At 27.0% G+C, this 23,918-nt stretch overlaps 2 protein-coding genes and 1 long non-coding RNA gene across 6 annotated transcripts; 2 read left to right on the top strand and 1 right to left on the bottom strand.

Moving 5' to 3' along the window:
* Positions 1-795: 795 nt before the first annotated feature.
* LOC111028471 (serine/threonine-protein kinase RIO2) lies at positions 796-6,311 on the bottom strand. Of its 4 annotated transcripts, none has more exons than XM_022307124.1 (8): positions 6,162-6,311; positions 5,897-6,050; positions 5,673-5,814; positions 3,561-3,729; positions 3,280-3,489; positions 3,002-3,193; positions 1,497-1,589; positions 796-1,423 (listed from the first exon to the last, which is right to left on the bottom strand). In XM_022307124.1, exons 2-8 carry the CDS (start codon positions 5,960-5,962, stop codon positions 886-888), a joined length of 1,410 nt encoding a protein of 469 aa, XP_022162816.1. In that variant the 5' UTR covers positions 5,963-6,050; positions 6,162-6,311; the 3' UTR covers positions 796-885. The 4 variants fall into 4 exon arrangements, with proteins under 4 accessions (XP_022162816.1, XP_022162813.1, XP_022162815.1 ...); XM_022307121.1 differs by having other exon boundaries at positions 6,127-6,311; XM_022307123.1 differs by having other exon boundaries at positions 5,897-6,066; positions 6,127-6,311.
* Positions 6,312-6,412: 101 nt separating this feature from the next.
* On the top strand, positions 6,413-7,502 carry LOC111028472 (DNA-directed RNA polymerase II subunit RPB3). Its single transcript, XM_022307125.1, has one exon. The coding sequence runs from the start codon at positions 6,627-6,629 to the stop codon at positions 7,446-7,448; it is 822 nt and encodes a 273-aa protein (XP_022162817.1). The 5' UTR covers positions 6,413-6,626; the 3' UTR covers positions 7,449-7,502.
* A 14,804-nt stretch (positions 7,503-22,306) lies between these two features.
* Positions 22,307-23,429, top strand: LOC111028463. Its single transcript, XR_002603904.1, has 2 exons — positions 22,307-22,481; positions 22,541-23,429. It is a non-coding gene; the product is annotated as an uncharacterized LOC111028463 (long non-coding RNA).
* Positions 23,430-23,918: the final 489 nt, after the last annotated feature.

The raw sequence follows: 23,918 nt of genomic DNA on the forward strand, positions 1-23,918 counted from the left end.
TTTAATATCAAAATATTTCATTTACATAAGATTATGTTTTCTATAAAACAAACTTTAATTGAAATATTTTTAAAATAAAAACAATTACTTTTTGAATTGTTTTTATTTTAAAATAGTATTATGTTTTTAGATCATCCTTTAATATTTTGTAGTATTAAATATTAAAAATTATAACTCATTATTTTTTAACATGGTTAGTTAATAATATAATTTATTTTAACATTCAAATGATAAAAATGTATACTAGACTCAACATAATAACATATAAATTTGTACAAAATGTACATTTATGTAGCTCTCGTAGCTATGCTTACAAAGCTAAAAATATCAATCTAAAAAAAAAATGATTTTAAAACGTAATCCATGAATTATTAATTAATTTGTTTGTTTTATCGTTGTTTAATTCATGATATTTTCAATTTAAGTTTGTTTTTACTTGAAATATTTTGATGAGGTATTTTATAAATACAGTTTTAAACATATTTTGTTAATTATTGTGATGGATATTTGTCATTAAAATGATCAAAATTATAAATAATTACTGTAAGAATTAATGTTATTTTAAAATACAGTTATATCATTGCAATGTTGCTACTTTTAAGTAAATTAATTTCTTCTCAAAAATTCAATTTTGAATTTTGAATTTTTTATTCTTGGATGTGAACATTTATATATTAACCTATGTAAAATACTTTGAATATAGTTTTAATTAAAATTGTGTTGTTTTTCTTTTCAATGGTGAATCAAATGGTAAGGAATTATGATTCAAAACAAAAAGCACTCAAAATGGTTTGCACAAAAAATATTATTATCTTATTATACAATATACATATAATTATATTATATACTTTATAACATACTTCTAAATTGTATCTGAAAAAAAATTTAACCCCATATTCCAAAACTATCTTTTATAGTATCTTTGTTATCTCTTCTTTGACGATTTACAGCACTGGCTTCGCCTTTGGCAAGATTTCTATGTCTTACAGCTGCCCTTTCTCTTTTTGCTAATGCTTTTTTCACTCTATCTCTAATTACTTCTGGTGGTATAGTTGTTGCTGTTGACATACTTCTAACACTATGAATATCTGAATAACACACTTTTGATGACGCAACACTTTCACAATCATCATCTTCACTTAATGATACATATTCTTCAGATTCTGATTTTACATTATCTGACATTTTTTGAGCTAGCGGGACACTTGAGTTGCCAAGAACCTCAGAAGCCTCTTCTTTCATTAGTTCAGCCACTCGTTCTGCTAAATGTTCCACTTCATCTTTTTCATTTTCATAAAAATCACTTTCCTCTCCTGATTCTTCTTCGATACTATCGACCATACCCAGTTCATGTAATAAAAATTGGTCCATGTTTTTAGTAAAACCACTAGCTGATACTTCTACATCCAAAAATTCTTCTCGACTATTATTAAAATAAAAATTATTAGAAAATAATATGGTACAAGTAAAATAATTTGGTTTTAAACATCACTTACACAATATCTTCAAATAATGGATACAAGTGGCTTTCATAATTAAATCTCTTTTTGAAAAATGCTCTGATGCATTTAACATCTCTATCAAAATACCTAGAATAAAGAATTAAGAAATTTAATTTAAATTTTCTGGATTTCAACAACACATTGATGCAATTATCAACAAACATAAGGTTAGACAAGAAAGTAATTACTAATAATTAGACTGTGTTTTTCCAACAAGCGTTCCATCATGTACTTACGAATATACATTGATATCTGTACATACTAAATGTTTTTATTTATAAGACTGTGGGTTACTTATGCACCGTGCCTCGAATAAAATTAAAATTAAACATCATCATACAAACAAAAAACCTTCACACGTGCTAAAACCTAATTTTTTGGGACATAGGAAGCTGGTACTTGTTTGTTATACCAGCTATAAAATATATATAATAAAATAAACAATAAAAACAAAAAATATATGCTGTACATATTTAAAAAAAATATTTCAATGTTTAATATTATTTAATATATAAAACTTGAATTTAGAAAATGTATTATAATAATACATTTTGAGAAGACATTTATCGGACCCAGAAGTATATGAAATGGACATTCGTGTATATTGGCAGTCTAGAACCAGTTAACCAATAATTAACTCTTAAACCCTTTTCTGACACCTCCATTAGAGTCCCTTAATAAACATTATATGGCCATTTTTACACATTTTACTAACTTTAGTAACATTATTTTTTTTATAAAAATGTGATTCCAGTATGGACAGTATCATTGTTCAAAATAACTAAGTGTTAAGCTAAAATTAATTTTATCGTATTAAATTTTATTTTTCTTATTGGTTTGCATGAAGTAGGTAGTATAATAACGAAAGCCAGCAACATACTAATGATATAATATTTAATCTACTCATAATATAAAATGTAGTGTTTCCTAAAATATTTCTTAAAATAGATAATCTATCACGAGCTAAATATGCAGGAACAATAACAGCACACTAATACAACATTACTGCGGGCCATAAAAAACAGTTGTGGATTTTTCTCCCAACTTTTATACAGTGTACTAGCAGGGCAATAACAAGCAAGTACCAAGACGCTTAAAAAAATAGTCAATGATTCAAAAAAAAAACGAATTTTTTTATTTAAAAGTTAAACCTATCAAATAATTTTTTTTAAAAGTTAAAATTCAATGATTTGCCACATTAGAGGTTACATTAGTTCATGTTTTTTGCCTAACTTAGATGGAAGGTTTTTTGAATGATGTTAGTGTCATAAAAGGTTTTAATCATTTAGAAATTATTTATGGTAGGCAACTCAGGAAATTTTATTAGAAATAAGAAATTTGCTAGGCTATAACAGTTAGAATTATCCCATACCGGGATAATGAACCGTGTTAATAAATAATATTATGGTCAAAACATCTCGGGGTGTGTTATTCACAACTGTTTGATCAAGCAAATTTTTAAATACAGTACAAGGTAGGTAAAATACTTCTATACTTACATTTTGGCATTAGCATGAGTAACTGACACCATTTGTGGAAAATCAATAACGATGGGTTTTTCCTCATCATTAATCATTATATTAAATTCATTGAAATCACCATGTATAACTCCATGTTGAGCAAAACGAACAATTAAATTCATTAGATCATCATACAAATTTTCTACATTATCAACTTCATAAAGACGGGATCTAAATAATTTTAATAATGAAAATTTAGTGTAAAAAAAATTACTGTTATTTCTTAATATTCGAATATAAAAAAGTAAAATACTCACAAAGGATGTCCATTTACTAATTCCATAAGCACACAGTGTCGATTGATATCAATTGGTTTTGGAACAGGAAAATCTCTTTTTGATAGAGCCTCCATATAAGCATATTCTTTTGTAGCTGAAATTCTTGACAAATACAGCCAACCAGCCTTGTGACGATGTGCATGATAATCTCGTTTTTCCTTTAAATTACGAAAACAAGTCCTTCCCAATCTACACAACGACAAAAAATGTATAATATAAATTCATATTTTAAATTATGAAAGTTAAATATTCAAGAATACCTATGTAATTTTAAACATATTGGTTTATCCTCAGGATCAGCAACAACATAAATGTTTGATTCTTTACCTACACCAATCTGATTACCAAATGATGATATAAGTTGACGTGCAGTAAATGTTTTCAGTGCCAAATAATCATAACCAGTATTAGTTAACCTATAACCATCATCTAAACAACAACAACAAAAATATAATTTCATTTCAGATTTTACTAACATCATAAACATTATTCCTTTTATGTATAATGATATAACAGGTGTATACAACATTATTTTATTTATAGTTATATAGTATAGAGCTAATAATACATTTGCAACTCTGAAATAATGTAGAATTAAAAGCTCATTAAGTCATAAAAAAAAACACATTTTAACCTACCAAAAATGGATTGTGGTAAAAATGAGTCCTACAATTAAAATTAACAAACTCGATTAGTAATTGTGATCAAACATATTGTAACCTACTAATAGGTAATATTATTTTATATGATTCAATTATTCCCAACAATAGTAGATAAAGTTTTTAATATTGGTTATTGTGAGCATATTAGCTATAATCTATAACAGACATTTTCAAACTATGGTAAGCATACCACTAGTGGTAAGCGGAAGACTACATGACGGTACACAAAATACCACAAAGTGATAGAACGGAGAGTAATTAAATGAATATTTTAAATTGTGTTTGAACATGGTCACATGGAAATAGACATAAGTAGTATGCGACAGATTAATAATACATATGATTGGTAAACGAAAAATAAAGTTTGAGAACCACTGGTCAATAACAAATACAAAGCTGTAAAGATAAAATGTGGAAAAATATACTGTAGGCAATTTAACAGTCTACCAGTTAGGAGGTGTATTGTCGGATGAAGGTAGGTTGTAGATTAGGTAAATTATTATTGTGATTTGGTGTGTCAATTTTTCAAAAAACAAGACTTCTATTTTGTTTTAAAAAATTGAAGATATCTATAAAAACATTATTAATGACAAATTAATAAGCTTAAAATGTGTACAAAATAAAAAGATATTATTATGTTGATCAAAACAAAAAAAAAATGCAACAAAAAAAATACAATTCTGAAAGAATATTAAAAAGAAGAATTGTAACTCTAAAATGTGATATAAAAAGTTTCTACCTATTGCTCTATAAAATACTGAAATAGACAAAAAACAAAGTTAAGTGGTGTGTCACTAAAACAAAATTTGAAACAATTCTAAAAAACCAATGGTGGGTCTACTTTGCTTACTAGGCAGCTTTAGGCAGAATTATGGCAATCAGAATTCTCGATTAAGAATCGCCTTTAATAAAGATTTATTAAGGCTACAGTAAACGTTTACAAAAATATCTGAGTTCAGTTCAAATAAACTGTTTTACATAGTTGCAATAAAAGATAAAACATACATTACGGATCCAATCCACTGACAAAGTCAGCAAAAAATATTTACTTAGAAATTTTAGCAATGAAACTACTGGAAAGTAATATTAAAAATTGTACTAAAAATAGAGAACATGTAGCCTGTAAAACTGTAGAATTTAAATAATTGGTTAATCCATGGGACGATTTCACAAATTTTAGTAACATTTTGATATTATAAGAAACAAATACACTTTACTACCTCAAGAAATTTTTATTATTTTTTGAAATTTACTTATATTAATTATTTAATTAAAATGGTGCAACCAGAATCTGTTGATAAGACTTAGTTTCAAAGTTAACAATTTTACAAATTCGCACATCACTCCAGTTTACTGAGTATTACGAATATTGATGTTTTTTTTTTTGGATACTTCAATACTTCAACAAGTTAAGAATGGTGGTGCAATCAGAATTTGTTAACCGAACAGTTCACCAAATGAACAAATTTCCAGTAGTATTAAATATAAACAATAGTAATGAATGTTTTTTATTTTGTATCTATTATTTCTATGCTTGATTTATAATTTTCATAAGAATTCTTATCAAATATAATATCTTAATCTTCTAGATCTAGAGGTTGTTCAAAGAATTACATTTCAACGAAATAGTATTTAAATAACCAAATTACGAGCTTAGTAGATATTGTAAATTTGTAAGTTAACAATAATAAAACTAACGAATATACTAACAATGTTTTCCTCTCTCATATGACAACAGTCTATGTTTACAAAGTTCCTTTAAGATTTTGTGCACGCCGCCATGATGTAGATTTGCAATTGAAGCAGCCAATGTAGCTGGAACTAGTTCATGGTTTTTCATTCCCATTTCAATCTATTTAGTACATACATAAACATGACTAATACATATTTTCATTGAGTGTTTAATAAATATTATAACATTTAATAATACTCACAGCAGTCAAAACTCTAAAATCTTCCCGTGTCAAATAACGGAGCATAGCCACATTCAACTTCCCCATAATTATAAGTTTATAGGACTTCCTAGTTTCCTACTAGTACTCAAGTCACAAATTTGCCTTTGCCCTTTTGCGATTCGATTGTATTGTTCTGAAAAATGTATATACTGTACTTGTATCATTGACAAATTCGAATGCCAAATATAAGCGTTTACCTAGGTACTCACTTCGTTTTCACGATTATGACTTATACACGACTCACCATTCAAGAGATTATGTTGATATGATCTAATGTTTTTATATTTTTAAGAATTCCGTGTATACTGGGTATATATAGTTTACGAATTCAAGACTGCTGAATAAGACGTAGTGGAGTCCACTTCAAAAAATTTTTATCACGATTCACGAGTCACAAGCACAATGTGAAAAATTGATAACATTATGGTATGGTTATTAAAAACATAACCTTAAAATTTTAATTTATTTGTACATTCGTCGGACTTTTACAATTATTTATAAGTTTACAACCGTGATCTTTTATTTTTCGGTTTGCTACTAGTAGTTGTTTACTTGATTACTTCAATAACTAAGTCACTAAGATAACAATTATTATGGTGTTTCCGCGTTTATTACGTTTATACTTTTGAACTACTTTAATAATTTTGCCGTTAATGCCTCAAAGGTACGCTATTTGAACCAGTGTTTAAGTTAAAAAATAATAATAAACATGCCGTATGCTAATCAACCTTCCGTGCATATATCTGAACTGACTACTGACTCAATTAAATTTCAAATTGAAGACACTGATCTTAGCGTTGCGAATAGCTTACGTAGAGTTTTCATCGCCGAAACACCGACATTAGCCATTGATTGGGTCCAACTAGATTGTAATTCTACAGTGTTAAGTGACGAATTTATAGCGTCACGTATTGGTCTCATACCATTGACATCAGATGAGATAGTCGATCGCCTTCAGTACTCAAGAGATTGTACATGCTCAGACTTCTGTCACGACTGCAGTGTAGAGTTCAACCTCCATGTCAAATGTTCCGAAGAAATGACTAGACACGTAACTACTGCAGATTTGGTGAGCAATAATCCACGCGTAGTTCCAGTTACATCAAGGAACCAAGATAGTGATATTAATGAATATGGTGAAAAAGATGATATACTTATTATTAAATTGCGTAAAGGACAAGAATTAAAAATTAGAGCTTTTGCTAAAAAAGGATTTGGCAAGGAGCATGCTAAATGGAATCCAACTACTGGTGTAAGCTTTGAATATGACCCAGATAACACAATGCGACACACATTGTTTCCAAAGCCAGATGAATGGCCTAAAAGTGAATATTCAGAACTTACTGAAGATCAGCAAGAAGGTCAATACAACTGGAGAGCAAAACCAAATAAGTTTTTCTTCAATGTAGAAAGCTGTGGATCATTAAAACCTGAAAATATTGTTCTGATGGGAGTTGCTGCTCTTAAAAATAAACTATCAAACCTCCAAACACAATTCACTCAAGAAATGGATGCACTCGCTATAAATTAATTTAAATTAATATGTATAGATACATTTAATTGATTCTAGTGTTTTTATTACACTAAAAAAAAAATTTAACAAGATACTTATATCTTAATTTTTAATTAATTAAAATTAAAAATTAATAATTATTTATATGCTTGTATAGTTATTTTACTACCTACCTATTTCCCAATGCTTCTCTTGTACATCTCTTCTCATAATACATATTACATTTAAAATACTGTAGCAATTGTACATTGAATGATAATGATATGGATATAAGCTATACTGATATAGGCATATACAATATACCACCTACCTTTATATATAAATTATAAGGATATAAGTACCTACATTATATTACGCAATATTAGGTGTATGCTGTATAGTTAAGAATTTAGACTAGTATAGTTGAATTACCTATATGTTTTTAAACAGTGGTGGGTCTTAAACATTTTGGGTGAAACTGTGAACCTATTGGAGGGAAGTCGTCAGGTCGGCGGAGCATCATCAAACATCCATAATATTTAAATTATTGATTACAATAAGCCAGCCAGAGAAGAGATAAGAAAGGAGATGAGGTGAACGAGTCTTTGTGAGTGGCTGATTGTAGACCATTGTTCAAGAAGACAATCTAGACAGATAAAACTTAAATTGAGAACTGCAATTAATGGTAACACAGTCCCCCTCCCCAAGGTTCTTCTAGTTCAAAAGGAAAAAAAGTAAGGGTAGTTTAGCTATATTTAATAGGTACACCAACCACAAACAAAAATGTTTTTTTTATTTTACAAGTGCACATACACAATCTATACATTTTGTACAATAAGCGTATGGGATAATAGTTAAGACATGGATTGCTTGAATAAGAAGCCACCCATTAGTGGCACTTACTTGACGTGATGTTTAGAGTAATTAAGGAGGGATATTTAATTTAAATGATCACGACACTATTTCCTTTTGAGTCTACGTTGTGGATTTCCAGGGAGTGAGAAGGTTATTTTTTTAGTGTGTCAATGTGATTTTAAAATCTATCAAAAAAACGTTTGTAAAAACGCCATTTTTTAATCCATTCAGATTGTAGAAACAAAAATATTAAAACTAAAGAACTCAATTAATAAAGTTTTAAATACGTAGGTAGGTACTTCCTTCTCTGACACAAATATCTTAGATATAGACACCTACCTAACTATTGACACATTATTTACATACATATTCTTAAATTAAATACTTCACTTATTCTGTAAAAAAATGAACACTACATATATTATTTAATTATTATAATATAATTTATCAAGTGTAAATTTATCAATGGGTTGATTCTTGCCTTCTTATTCAACATTTCACGTAATCACGTCTATGTTATTGGGTACTTATTACTCTTACCACATAAACGAATTGTACATAAACTATATTGATTGTTTATTTCTAATAAAAAAAATAAAAAATAAAAATTGTATTGTAATTTGTAGATCGGGATTAGAAAGGTACATTTTATAACTTATAAATTTAGACATGTCCACATATTATATATTATATTTCAGAATACGAAAGCTTATTATATACATTTGTGCACTACTAAACTAGGCTAACAACTAATAAGCGTGATATAATATAAAAGAACTGTAGTAAAAAATATAAGGTACAGTATTTAGGTACCTAGTCTTAAGTTTTTTGTATAAGTAACATAGTTACATGGATCATTGTTTTAAATTTTAAATTTGATACATTTTGTCAAATGTTTACTTCAAATGATTATAAAATAAAATCATGCATATGTAATTTTAATATTTTTCAACTTATATTGTACAAATATATCAAGAGCTTTGTATTAAATTGTATTGGGTAAAAATCGCCATTTTTTACCCAACAAATCAAAGTTTATTGACATTTATAGAAAAAAAAAACTAAAAATAAATTGAAAATTGAAAATATCCATAAACAGCTCAAAACGAGTCATAATATTTTAAAAATTTTATCAAGTCCATGAATTGATGAAATAAATATATGGTGTAATATTCAAGTGTCTACAGTTATTCGTTTCTGAATTACAACAAAATAAGAAAATCACTGTATGTGAAATTTCGAGTGAATATCCAATGTGGTAAAAATTTAAACTTCAAACGATCATAAAAATGTTATTTTACTTTCCGGTTGGAATTTTTTTTTTTTTATAAAGGTAGATAAGCTTATAAAGAGTTCTGTATTAAATTCTGATATCTTAGATATAAAAAGAAAATTTTTATGAAATTCTAACTCGAAATTATTTTGCTAATTTTCTTGATTTTTACGAATTTTGTCAAAATTCTAAATTCAAACGCTAACGTATTTACTCTCAACTTTTTTTAACTTCCACTAACAGCAACTTACAAGGAACCTTGTATTACATTTTCAAGCTTTTTGGCCGAGCGAACAATTTTTTATCGACATTACCTTAAAAAAACAAATAATAAACGAACATTTCATATTATGCCTTAAAATAATTCAGCACGAGTCACAATAATTTATCAAATTTGAATAGGAAATGTAGATTTAAACATTTTATAAGAGTTACATCATAAACCAAAATTGATAAAAATCGATTTCCCGTAATAATTTCCGTTTTCTTTCATTTTTTTTTTAAGTACCTACTTAAAGTTCAAATTTTCACAACATTCATAAAAATCTCGTATATTTTCAAATTTACTATGGTTAAAAATGATAGGAAAAATGTTCAATTTTTATTAAGTATTGAAAATTTAACCAATGATTCTCATAAAATATAAAGTTATTTTTTACAGACATTTTATGTTCAAATTTTGAGGAAATTAAAACCAAGGAGTCCCCCCCTCCCTTCCAAATAGACGGTTGACAAATATTTATGTACTATTATTACTAACATATGATAATAATGTATATTGATTATATTATATAAAAAAGTTAAACACCTCCCCCCCCATTCAAAATTCCTGAGGACGCCTTTGGACTTACTCAATGAAAATTTTATAAGGACCTAACAGAAGTCCGTAGATAGCAGACTTTTTTTACTTTTGATCCCCTGAAGTAGATACCTTGAACCATAGACCTTATATACTACTAAAAAAAAAAGTAGACGAGTACTGCACTACTGCAATATATTACAACATGTGGCCATGTGGGCTGCGTAACAACAACCCGCAGTGATGTAGACTATCTTTACGAAAAAATACAATAATCTATATATTTCTATATTATAACTTACCCTGCTACCCCGCATTACCGTTCGTACGAGTAATCGAGTAATCAAAAAGCGTCCTAAATCTATAATATGTTACGCTTTCCATTCATTCATTGCTTGTATAGTATAGTATAAGTCATACGATATAATGCCTTGAACAACTATAGGTATGTAAAGGTAAAGAATTAATAGGTATATGATCTAAATTCTAAAGCTATAAAAAATAATAATGACTTATTGAAATAATTGTTTTTTCCATAGATGTTCAAAACGATCAGTTTTTTCAATTCTTTCAAATACATGCCCATTGTCCATTGTTATCATTAAGATATACCTACCTACCAAATTTGTATCAGAATTTATAGTGAAATTATAAAAAATAAATTCGTTTAAAATGTAGTGCATTATTCAGAAATCTCAAAAACATTCTTTTTAGTGCATTAAAATCTCAGACCTAATTAATATGTAATTTACAAAAATAATTACCAACATTTTATTTATTCTGTATTTATAGGTACTAAGAGGATTTAAGTTTTAGGAGGTTAAAAATGATAATATCAGATGTCACAAGCACGATTAAAGATATTATATCTTTATTATATCTTTAATCGTGGTCACAAGTCGTAAGGTTTCATCAGTTTTATCTTTAACTGTGATTATAGGTAGGTAGGTAGTTACTAGTTACCTAACCATTTTACTTAGCTACCATAACCACAAATGCTTTCAATATACTATTATTATTTTTTATAATACAAATTGGTTTAGTTACTGCTTTTTATATTTCGTGTTGGCCGACTTTGACGGTGAAAATTGTTTAAATTTTATTTCAATGATGGACAAATTGCACCATTGATGCATTCCTATTTTCTTATTTTGGCATCATATTATGTGTAAACATGAAACATTCCAAATTCCCAACTTCTGCAGGGATACACGTGTATAATTCATAACATTCGTGTGGTTTGTGTTGTGAAAGTCTAAGGATTTTCAAATTTATAGTTCAAGGTTAGGTTAGGCTCGTCTCGCTCAGAATCATTTTTTTTGTGCACAATGATTTATCGTGGGTACTAGTGCACTAGGTCTCGGGTACACATCTGAAAGTACTTCCCCATTTTGTTCATATTGTGGCTTCCTATGATACAATTGTTATAGATACGTTACAAATTTTCTACTAATAGTATAATACATTTTTTAAACTCTAAATGTTATCGTATTTGATACAACTAAAATAATTAAAAATGCACTTCACAGTTCACATTAATACGATAACATTCACAACACTTTTCACAGACACAGCTCTGTATACATTTCTAAGAATATGAAGGAGAAAACGTTGATAACTCTCATATTAACAAACATGAATCGAGGAATATGTAAATTAAAAATATTCCAAGAAAATCAATCTCCCTAATTATCCTCGGATTATAATATATACTATATAGGTACCTACTTCACAGCTCAATTAAAAATGAGGTATTTTACACTACAAATATTTTTGTTTAAGTTATAATAAACAACATTTTTTTAATACAAGAGATTATTTTTTAGCATCAGAAAATGGCGAAATTGCTTCATATTGGTTGTCTGGAATGTGCAATTTCTGACAGTTAACATCACACTTTATGTATGATATGTATCGATATATTATTAAAATAAATAAATATTTAACACGTTTCACACAACAACACAGACTATACTAGCTAGGTATATAGAATATCTACTTATGGTGATATATTAGGTACCTATATATGTATTATGTAGGCTAAATCAGAGGCTACCTAAATATTTTAGACAGTAGCATGCCAAATGTGGAATGTCAATAAGCTATATTATCAGTATAATATAGTTAAATCACAGATTATAATAATATATAAGCTACAATCAGCTGTGAAAACTAGTAAGGTTATTTTCATTTACCTAAAATACAAAAAGTATCTATCTAAATTTATCTACGAAGTAGTGGAGTATGGATTATAAGTGGGCATATATTTAACCATTTATACTAATCACGAATGTCTACCGGAGATAACCATGTCAATGTGGTATTAATATACATAATAATGTATCATTCAGATATTCAGATCATTTTCAAATATTGTTTACGAAATCATATTGTTAAAGAGAATAAGGAATCAACATTTTAGAATATTATGCATTCTTTGAAACAAGTTTTTATGCGGCCTATAGTTGTGTTAGATAAGATAGGGATAAATAAATATATACACGTTCCTACATAAAATACGTACATGGTATTTTTTTTATGTTTATCCATTACCCAATTATGTAGCCGTGTAGGATGCACTATGTAGGTAAAAATATATTAGTATATACACGACCAAAATAGAATAATTTTTGTTCAAGTGATATTTTTATTACAGCTTACAGTATACAGGCATTTCAATAAATCATCGTAATTCATCAAGTATTACCCAACCACTATTTTTCCTTTAATAATGAAGTTATTGAAATTTGGTTTTTCGGAACTTTTAGACTTTAGTATCTACGTTGACTTAAGGCCCATATTTTCAATTTTAATTATTTGAATTTTTAATAATATTTAAGGAAAGTCCTGTGCCTAGATCATAATAGCATATATATATATAGGTACTGTATACCAGTATAATATGATTTAACTATTTAAGTTCTAGAGGCTATTCAAAAATTATTTTCTCCAAATGATAACGAACCTTTTTTACTTTTAATTGTGCTATAAGCAGATGATTTTTTGAAAATGTTGATGTACCTATCTGAATTAATTTTTTTTTTTAATTGTTCAATCCAATATTATTTTATTTTATTTTTTTACTAGAATGAGTAGTTTCTGAGTTATAAAAAAATATACGACTTTGAATAATTTTTTTACATTAAAAAGTGTCTTCGGAACACACAATTTGAAAACCAATAAGCGTACATTATATAGTACTGATTATTAATATTATACAAAGATATTTGCCCAGAATCAAAAGAAGTCGTTATCATTTATTATCAAAACAATATTTTAAAATGGTATAAAAATCTAAATATTTGAAAATATGGTCCTTACATATTATATGATGTAGCTAACAGGTATATATAACAATTGAATAATTCCGAATTTGAACAAATTGTTACAAGAAAAATGTACTTGGTGATTCACTCTGTATATGTATGTACTGTTGTACTGACAATCGGCAGTGTAAGATAAGATACTACCTTTCTGAAAGTAACTCTATAAATGATTGTATAAGATATAAATTTAAAAGATTGGTGGATTAGTTTTTTGATAATCACATACAAAAGTAGAGCGTTCAATTAATTTTATATTCTGGGCGGGGCGATGAGTTAATTAATTTTACCATGTGTGTTAGTGTTCATCACCCTTATTAGGCCTCAGGAGCAGTAAAAATGATTTGATGTTCAACTTAAACATATTTTATAGTAAATCCATAATAGTTTTGTACTTTTGTATGAAAGCCTGAGATTAGAATTTCGATGATATTTTTCATAAGCGAGAATAGTTTATATATTTGAGAATAATATGATATTAGTTTTATTTTAAAACGAGGTTTCTCATAAGTAGGTAGGTACCTAAATATCCTGCAGTACAATAATTTTGTCTAAACTACAAATAATAAAATATTATTACTAATAAGTAATAAGTAATAATATAATAATAAATATTAAGAGAATAACTGAATAATAATAAAGTAATTAATAAGTAAGCCATCTGTTTTTAATTTGGTAAAATAATCTTTAAAAAATAAATTATTTTAAAATGTCAAAATTTAATTTCATTGACCATCATCTATTACCTCCTACTTTAAATATTAATTAAATAGCCCCTATGTATAAAGTGGTTAACTCAGAATGATACAAAAAGCTAAAACCAATCCTACACAAATAACTTTAATTGAAATCGATCATCGATAATGATCTATCCGTACCAGTAAATAGTTTTCAAGATTAAGCTGTTACAAACAAAATAAATTTCTCATTTACACCTATATAGTATATATTAATGTAGTTTATGTTTGTATAAATATATTATTGTATATTTGTGTTTAATATTTAGAATATAGATACTAGATGGATAGATAGCATCGGCAGAAATTAATTGAAAATATTGGGGGGGGGGCTATTTTAATAAATAAAACAATGTTCATTTAATTATTTCATTAAAACTCTTATAAATGTACAGAAAAATGTTTTTATTTTTCTACTTACCTTTTAAGAAAAAACGATTTTTAAACTGCTTACTTTAAAAGAATTGAATATTAAATATTAACGGCGGACAATGAAAATTGAAAACATGCAACGCACGACTGTAATGTTCGTAGCCGCGTCGTCACCGCCAAATAATACACTACAAATACACAATTAATATTGCCTATCTAATACCAAGTAATTATGATTCATAAAATCCAAAAAGTATTTTTTACTGCATACAATACAGTAATATTCATATCGACTTTTGATCTGCTAATCCATAAATGAAATGTATAGTACAAAAATGGTTTTCCGTTTTTATGGGGCTTCTATAACGAGTGGGAGTGTGGGATCTCTTAAAGTCTTAACCCTAGACGAGTGCCCATTTCCCTAATGGGTAATCCAGTGCTGGACCAGGAGTCATGACCACAGATATTTGGTACACGAATGTTTGAAATTCGACTTGAAAACCACATCAGTACAAATTGGACAGTAATTTGTACAAATTCGTAACCACAATTCCAAAATGTTTCCCCCCTCCCCATCTCTCGTAAAATCCAAAATCGATTTAGAATACGAACCTAATTTGGACTAATTTCTTTATTTACCTGTACCCTATTAGTTCAAAACTTAGTTGTGTTACTATCTTCGGAACCAACTTAGATGCAGCCGGACAAACATATTGTATTATTAAAAATTGTGATTATTCATATTACAGCACAATAGAAGTGTTCATACCTACAGAAAATGATTAGTTAGTTAGGCACCTACATAATTATGATTTATGGCCAAAGGGTTTTTTGAAAAAACTCAATTTCCAAAAACAGTTGTAGAATGTTCATTTAGAATTCTTTCAAACAAATGAAGAGTATTTCATATTCATACATCAATTTTGACTTCCATTTTGAAATTCAAATGAAAAAAGCTGCATGTATTTCACATTACTTTGTTCACCTCAGAAATTGGTATGAAAAACAAGATTTTTAAAACTGCAGAATTGAAGGAATATGAAAAATGAGGCATTGGAAATGCTCATACAAATGTTAAATAGGTTTGAGAATATTTTGATAAGTATTTTAAATATGACCAAATGCACAAGTTGGACAAATAAGGTACCTAATTCTTTAGTTCAATAGGTACCTAGCTGATAAAAAATAGAAATATAAACTTGGTTTTTAATTTGAAACTAATACTTATAAATATACAAATAGGGATAGGTACATGATAAAATATTATTTCCTTACTTTTAATACTACTATATCGTTATCCTAATACTACTTTTATACTCTGTTTTATAATCAAGCTCATTAAATTGGTTAAGACAGGCTACAGGCCACTTTACACCAGATAACGTGTAAGCTGTCTTTGTTGTGGTACTGTGGTATTTCTATAATATATTATACAACTTTTAAATTATAGATATATACATTGTATACGTGTTACATACTACTTATTAGATACTCTTAAACTATAGTTAACTCAATAGGTAAATAATGAATAAATGAATATTATTATATTTTTAAATATAATAATATTCATTAATCAAGCTTATTATCATAAACCCGCATACTTACTTACACAATCACTATTTTCATTTAGATAGGTACAAAAATAGTTCACCAACATTAAATATAATATTATTATATTTCTAAAAAGTAACCAATAATATTTTTTTTGTTTCACATGTGTTTAAAAAAAAAGTATTAATTTGCTCATTTGTAGACCATAGTTTTCAAACCCAAATTTAAGTATAAAATGACAGAAGAGAATATATTAGTTTAATGTTAATATTATTTATGTTAAATTTGTGTAAGTAGTAAGTACTCATACTCTAAAGTTTATTTCTAATGGCTCTAAATTGTATTCCAGTGGATGTTGAGTGGAGCAGATTCATTTAGATTTTAGGACATGGGCTAGGGTTTTTTCAAAAACTTCAGAGATTCCTCCGATAAATAATTTAGCTTTTTAAACATAACATAGCTATAGTAGTTCACATTAACCTTTTTTATAATACTCTGTAGTTTGTATATTCTAAGTTCTTTTTTATAAGTTCTAAATAGATAATAGGAATGAACTTTTCATAAATTAACAATGTTTAAAAACACTACTCATTATGCTATATTTATTTATTTATTCCAACAGATGGAAAGAAAAATATAGAATACAATAACATAACATAACAACTAAACAATCGATGTGTCTATATAGTGAGGATAAAAATAGTAAATATACTTTATCAATCTTATACTTTTACGTATATAGTTATATGCTATCGGCTATAGCCAATTAGTGCCCATTAAGTTCTATAACTCTATAATCCCAATTAATTGTAATTATATATGTATATTAAATTATACGCATTATTATCCTGCAGTTATACTACTAGGTATACTGTATACGTACATCTATAAGTAGATACATCTTTCAACCTTCAGATTCAATTTTAAGCTTTTGAGTGATCAAGACTTAAAGTACCTATATATATGACTATATTTTGCAAGATCATTAAATATATAATGCATACATTCCAATAAGGAGGTCTTTGATGGTGGCCGGAAAGGTTGTCTCAGACTCGATCCATTATTTTTTGAGGTATAACATTTTTTCTCTAGCTACCAGACTAATTACCGACGCAATATAAATATGAAACAAAAATGAAAAATAAAAGTTTAAATATAAATATCGGCCGACATGACGGCACACCGAATTATAGTTGTAGTCAATCTGCTTTCTGGGATCTGTAATCTGTTATTTTGATTATATTGCTCTATACAACTGTGATTGATCTAAATACTTACTAAAATGATATTTTCGATGAACTGTAATTAATGTCATCGTTTAATGATTAAACCATGAATCATGATACGTCATATATAGGCACCTGGTACACATAATAGTACCTTGCAATTAGCATCACATATTTTATCTACAATTTAAGTAATAACTAATAACAGTATTAATTATTTTTCCAACTATTACTTATTAGTGATTAACATCTTTATAGCTGTGGTCTGTGACATAAAATTACTTTTCCTTATAACTTATCGAATTCGAAATTTCATTAATTTTATTTTACGAGACAATTGACGTCTTGTTAGTAACCTGTACTTTTTTATATTTCACCAAACTAACACGTGTTGATATAATTGTTGAGTATTAATTTTTTATGGACTAGTCCCTAAACATTTAAAAACAAATAAAAAATAATTAAATTAATTAAAAAAAAAAAAAACAATTAAAATCCATTATTAATAACTCCAAATTAAATGCGTTAATGATACTCATTATAGGAAAGTTATATGGCAAGTATACACCTACGTTGAACATACGTTGACACGTAGTGAATAAAGCTGATTTAAATAACATTGTAAGTTATTAGGCAACATTAAAAACCATAATATTATTATTGATATTATATTATTAAAGTAAAAAATAAATAATTTAGAAGTTTAATTATTTAAATATTTTCAAATGACAACAACTTATTTAAAAACTAATTTTTCGAATAAAATCTGCGTGGTGCCGTCGAAAATACTTATCCTCTTTATTATTCTAAGTTATATTTTGTTCACTAATCATTCTAGAGCGATTTATTTTGAATTAAAGCCATCATATTTTTGGTACATACTAAAAAACGTCGATACGACCCAACAACCTCATAAATATATGATTATTATGAATACAATATATTTTGTCGTCTAAAATGTAAATTCCCAAAAGATTTTTAATCTCTACAATAATAACTCAAAGCTAGTCAAAAATTTTTGAAAATTTTTTTCATGTATAGAAAATGATAAAATAAATAATTGGTGAAAAGTAAAAGTACCTTTGAATAATATTTTTTGAATTATGACAAAATAAAAAAATCATTCCATGAGGTCATGAGGATTTGTTAATTTACATGTGAATATCCACTGTTTAACTTCAAACGCTCGTATAAAATTTATTTGGCTTTCCGGTATAAACTTTTTATTTTTGTAAAAGGTAAACTTATGATGAATATTGTATGAAAATTTCAAATTTTAAATACAACTAAAAACATTTTTATAAATTTCTAACACAAAATAATTTGCAATTTTTCGTTTGGTTAGGTTAGGTCAACATTTGAACTTAAAAAGCTCATAAAAAATGAGTTGCAACTTTTCAAGCATAGGTATATAGAGTTAAATTGTATTTTTTATTTTAAACAAATCCTTCTATCGTTATAAGTGAACGAAAAATAAAGAAATGTGTTACTTTTTCAACATCAGCTATTATTCTGATTAATGATCTATATTATGGATCTAACCTAACCTGGGTCATAATCCATAATTCATCATATATAATATGGTTCACGATTAAATAATAAAAAAATATATGTATATAATCAACTCCATTTTTTTCATAACTTTATTTTTCATATGCTATCTATTTTTAGCACTTGGCATTACATTTTACTGTCGCAAATTTATAATTTAAAAAAAAAACCATGAATAAGAAAAAACAGTCATCAATTGTTATTAATTTGTCTTCGTACCTATGAAATTTATATCGTTAAAATAAATAATTTTTATTCACCAATAATGGCTAATTAAGAGGCTAATATGTTTAGAGAAACTCAGTAATAAATGTTTGTATATTTTTTCTTTTAAACGTATGTACTACGTACAACTAAAATAATTCAACAATTGAAATATAATAATTAACAGTATTTTTAAAATTTTTATTTGCTTTCAGTCAGAGTATATTACCTGAATAATAAATTAATGAAAATAATTCTGATCATTGTTATTAAATTGCGAATCATAAAATGTATTTTTAAAAATAGGTTTGGAAATGATGTAGGTAAATCTTTTTTTAAACTGTAAAAGAATAAATTACTATTATAAAAATTTTAATTGTTGATAGACATATTTAGACGAACTGCAGATAGTATAGACTATACTACTATAGGTAGTTACCTCTATTTTGTTGTAAGTTATTTAAATTGTTTAGGTATATAAATATGCCTATGCATGTTGGCATCAGAAAAATATGATTGGGAAGGGGTGACATTGAAAAATGGCGAATTCCCAAGTATTGCATATATTTTATTTTTCAAAGTTCTAAATATTCTAGAATAATAACAATACAAATATTTTAATCTATTATTTGTATATGACGTATATCTACTTAACCTATGTGGTGTGGTTGAATTTTTCCAACTTTATCATATCAGTATCGTCCATTAAACATAATGTCTAGGTTGAGTTAAGCAAATAATAAGATATTCAGATTATCCGACCGATCATTTTTCGTGGTTTAGTTCGCAAATCGCAAATGATTCTTAAAGAACTTAGGTAGCCAGGTAGGCATGCCTATTGAATAATATTATATAGGTATTGTCTATTAGGTGTATATGATATAAATATAGATAATTAATTTCATAGTATTAGTATCTAACTGTAAAAGTGTAATTGTGTCAGTACTCAGTACTACTAGTACCAGGGAGCCCAATTTACAATAATATAACATATTCTCCATTTCCTAACCTATCATACAATAACCTAAACAGTTTGGCTTCTATAACTCGAAGAATATATTAGTGATTAGATACATATTACTATTATAATACACAAATTTAATTTTGAGATTGTATAATGTATATATCTTAAGAAAAAAAAAAATTTAATTTTTAAATATTTCAGAATACTAGAATAGGTACACCATTTCAGTTCCTGTTTTTGTATGGATCTAGATGTTAAGAAAAATGAGGACGAACAATATCGTTAAATTTGAATAAGTTATTATTTAACTATAAATATACAAGGCGATTTTTTTAAAGGTGCCCATAAATACTCAGTTCCAAAGAAAGATGGTATTAGCTTTTTTGTAAAAAAATATTTAGATAATATAGTCAGTGAAAAACAACTTATTTTGAAAAAAAAAATATTTTTCATAATTTTTATCTTAATGATTAGGTAACACAAGTTTCATATTTTTTGGATGTAAGCACACATTTAAAATTTAATATTTCAATACAAAATATTTTTCTGAGAGTTAAAATTTTTTTTATAAATTATAGGTACCAAAATTATTCATTTATACCTGTATGGCTGTATATATTTTATAAAAATCGAATTTCATATTAGCAGGAAGTGAATTAGTTATAAGTTATAGGTAACACTTATCTACTTCACTGAATAGATAATCATGATTTCAACTAGGTATTTAAAAATGTGAAAAGTGTTATACTTGTGTGAATTGTGAATTGCCAAGTCCTACTGGCTATATAATAGTATAAGTACATAATATATCTATTTCGGAAAATGCACGGGTCCACGGTCCACTACTCCGTTCATATAACCATTGAATTACCACAACGAATTAACTTAATTAGATTTTGTATACATATTGAAATTTTCTGCTTCTCAACATAAAATATAAATAATAAAAGCTTGAAAATGTAACACAAGATTCCTCTTATGTTTTCTTACAGAATTTAAAAAAAATCGAAAACACACATTTTGTTTTATTTTCTATAGGTACATATATAATGAGGGAGCTCAAAATATTTAGCCTAATTTTAAGTTATTTATGCAACGAATCAATTCACAATATAACACACCATCTATGTTCTACGTAAATACATCACCATTAACTTTAAATAGTTATAATACGTTATGTTACTGGTAGTTGGTACATTAGTTCAACGTCAACCTACCAAATTATTATGAAACACTAAAATTATTATAATAAATTTAATACAAAATTAACAATGATTGAACATAAATGTCGAATGGTGATTGCAGATACATCCGACCATCCACCCCCTAGTCCTAAGCTTAGAATAATTACACCGTATACCTATACAATTTATCATTGAATTAAAATTGAACATAATATTATTCTAATAACCATTAGAATATTTGATACAGTGACTTACTCATGATGAGGTACACCGAAAATCAATATCTAATACTCTGTCTGCTGTAGTTCATGACATTTTCTGTTTTTAAAAAAAATATGTAAGTATTTACTATAAGAATATGTCATCACATTAACGTATTATTAAAATTAAATAATAATGAATGGGGCTTTTACCCCTCTTGAAAGTTGAGATCGGTGGCAATGGTTATTAATAGATTTGTAATAACTTATTGTACTTAGATACCTATTCATAAATAGTATACATCAATATACCTGCAGCTTAACTATTAAGTACAATACAATAATTTATTACTAGGCAGTCGGCACTTTTTTATCTTAGGCATTCACATCATAATTTGTAAATTAATAATATATAATCTACGGGCAATGGAATGTCTTAAATTATTTTTATATTGCATAATTTAATTTTTTTTTTAAATTTAAATTAATATCGAAAGATAACTGGTAATATAATATAATAAAATAAAATAAAATATTATTTCATAATTTCATGCCATTAAACTCACTGGACACTGGTAATATGTAATAGGTACACGATTTTTACGATGTAATTGATTTTTAGTGCACGACAAGCGTTCTTTTTGCTATAAACGTTTTAAATAACGAACCTGTTGTTAAACACGCTATTTGGTATTAATGGTACAATAATTAATATGTAATCGTAATATAATATGAGCATTCCACATATTTTTTTGGTTTTTTTTTTGCACTGTCAGCCTACTCATTTTTCAGTAGCAAATAAAGATAATTATGACGTTACTACTTCTTAGCAGGTACCACCTAGTGTCCTAGTAATTATTTTAACATTTTATCAACTACAGTTATTTTGTAGTGCAAAGATTAAATCGACCAATTTATGACATCGAGTTTACAAATTTACAAGAGTACACGACGCCTGCAACTATTGTCAATATCGGCACGATATCCTGGTAAATATCGAATTAAATTGTCGCCGAACGCCGATCAATATTTTTTTATTTTTATATTGCGTCTTCGCATTTAGTAACCGTATATTAAATATTAATGTGTTGTGCGCTCCTCAGTAGTCAGTCCCCACAATATATTTAGCACCAATATAATTTCTATTTGTTGCGCAACGCTTAAAATAGTAACATTCAAATCGAAAATTGTTGTTTACTTTAAATCATAAATAAGAGGAAAGAAAACAGCAGTAAAATAAGTAAGTTTGTCGAATGTCGTTACTTCATGTTAATTATTCAATTTAATAAAGCAACCTATCATCAAACTACATAATGTTATAGTTCAAAAGAAATACTAAAATTGGCAAGTTCAGTACAGCAAAAATAAAAATGCATTAAATCCCCGATCCCTCCTTATTTTCTTTTTACCTAAGTATAAAATGTTATCTTCGATCAGCCCTACTTAGTTCGCATGTACTGTGAAGGTATCAGTAAATACTAAACGATCACAACTCGCTAGTCACAACTTTACTCTCAACTATAAATAAGAAGTGTGCACTGCAGTCGTCTGTAGTGTTTATAGCCAGTAGTCACCACACACTGTCACGGTTAGAGTTATAGTTAGGAGTTAGAAGTTAGAAGTTAGAAGTTGTCGGACCGACCTTATCTCCGAAGACCGCGGTTGCGGTGGGGTCTGTCTATACGCAGTCGATTAGACCACCACCGTCGTTATCATTTTGTTATTATCAAAAACAAAGTTGTTATCATATCGTATCATCCATTATAATAAATACATACATTGCATTATTTCATATAATATAATATAATAACATATTATTATATAAATTGTATAATAAATCTTTTATTTTATAATATAGGCACCTATACTTGACTGCTAGTAGAATTTGATGCATATTTTGCATATACAGCAATTACAATTTTCTTAACACATGTAATCTATATTACAATATATTTTAAAATACGAAACCTTAAAGTACCTATAAGACGGGACTTCTGGCCATAGAAATGGAACTATTTAAAATAGTTAATATTTAGTATTAACTATTTAATATGTTATTAATAAACTGAAATGGAACATTAATATAAATATAGTATCTTAAAAATTTAAAAATTTAATAAAGGTGCCTAAACAATACAGTAATCAGAGTGTAAAGTCCTACTATTATGGTAGTAAAAATTATTAATTAATAATTATACTACTATTTGCAAATTAAATGTTTATCTTACCTCAATAGTCAAATAATTATCTCAATTTTTCTCTATTATGGG

This window comes from Myzus persicae, unplaced genomic scaffold, assembly GCF_001856785.1.
Source record: "Myzus persicae strain clone G006 unplaced genomic scaffold, MPER_G0061.0, whole genome shotgun sequence".
In the NCBI taxonomy this organism is placed as follows: Eukaryota; Metazoa; Arthropoda; class Insecta; order Hemiptera; family Aphididae; genus Myzus; species Myzus persicae.

Coding starts and splice junctions, on each gene's coding strand:
- LOC111028471 (XM_022307124.1), bottom strand. CDS start 5,962: ATGGGGAAGTTGAATGTGGCTATGCTCCGTTATTTGACACGGGAAGAT. Junction 3,490..3,560: donor ATATGTTTAAAATTACATAG/GTATTCTTGAAT, acceptor GTCGTTGTGTAG/ATTGGGAAGGACTTGTTTTC. Junction 1,590..3,001: donor ACTCATGCTAATGCCAAAAT/GTAAGTATAGAA, acceptor TCTTTATTCTAG/GTATTTTGATAGAGATGTTA.
- LOC111028472 (XM_022307125.1), top strand. CDS start 6,627: ATGCCGTATGCTAATCAACCTTCCGTGCATATATCTGAACTGACTACT.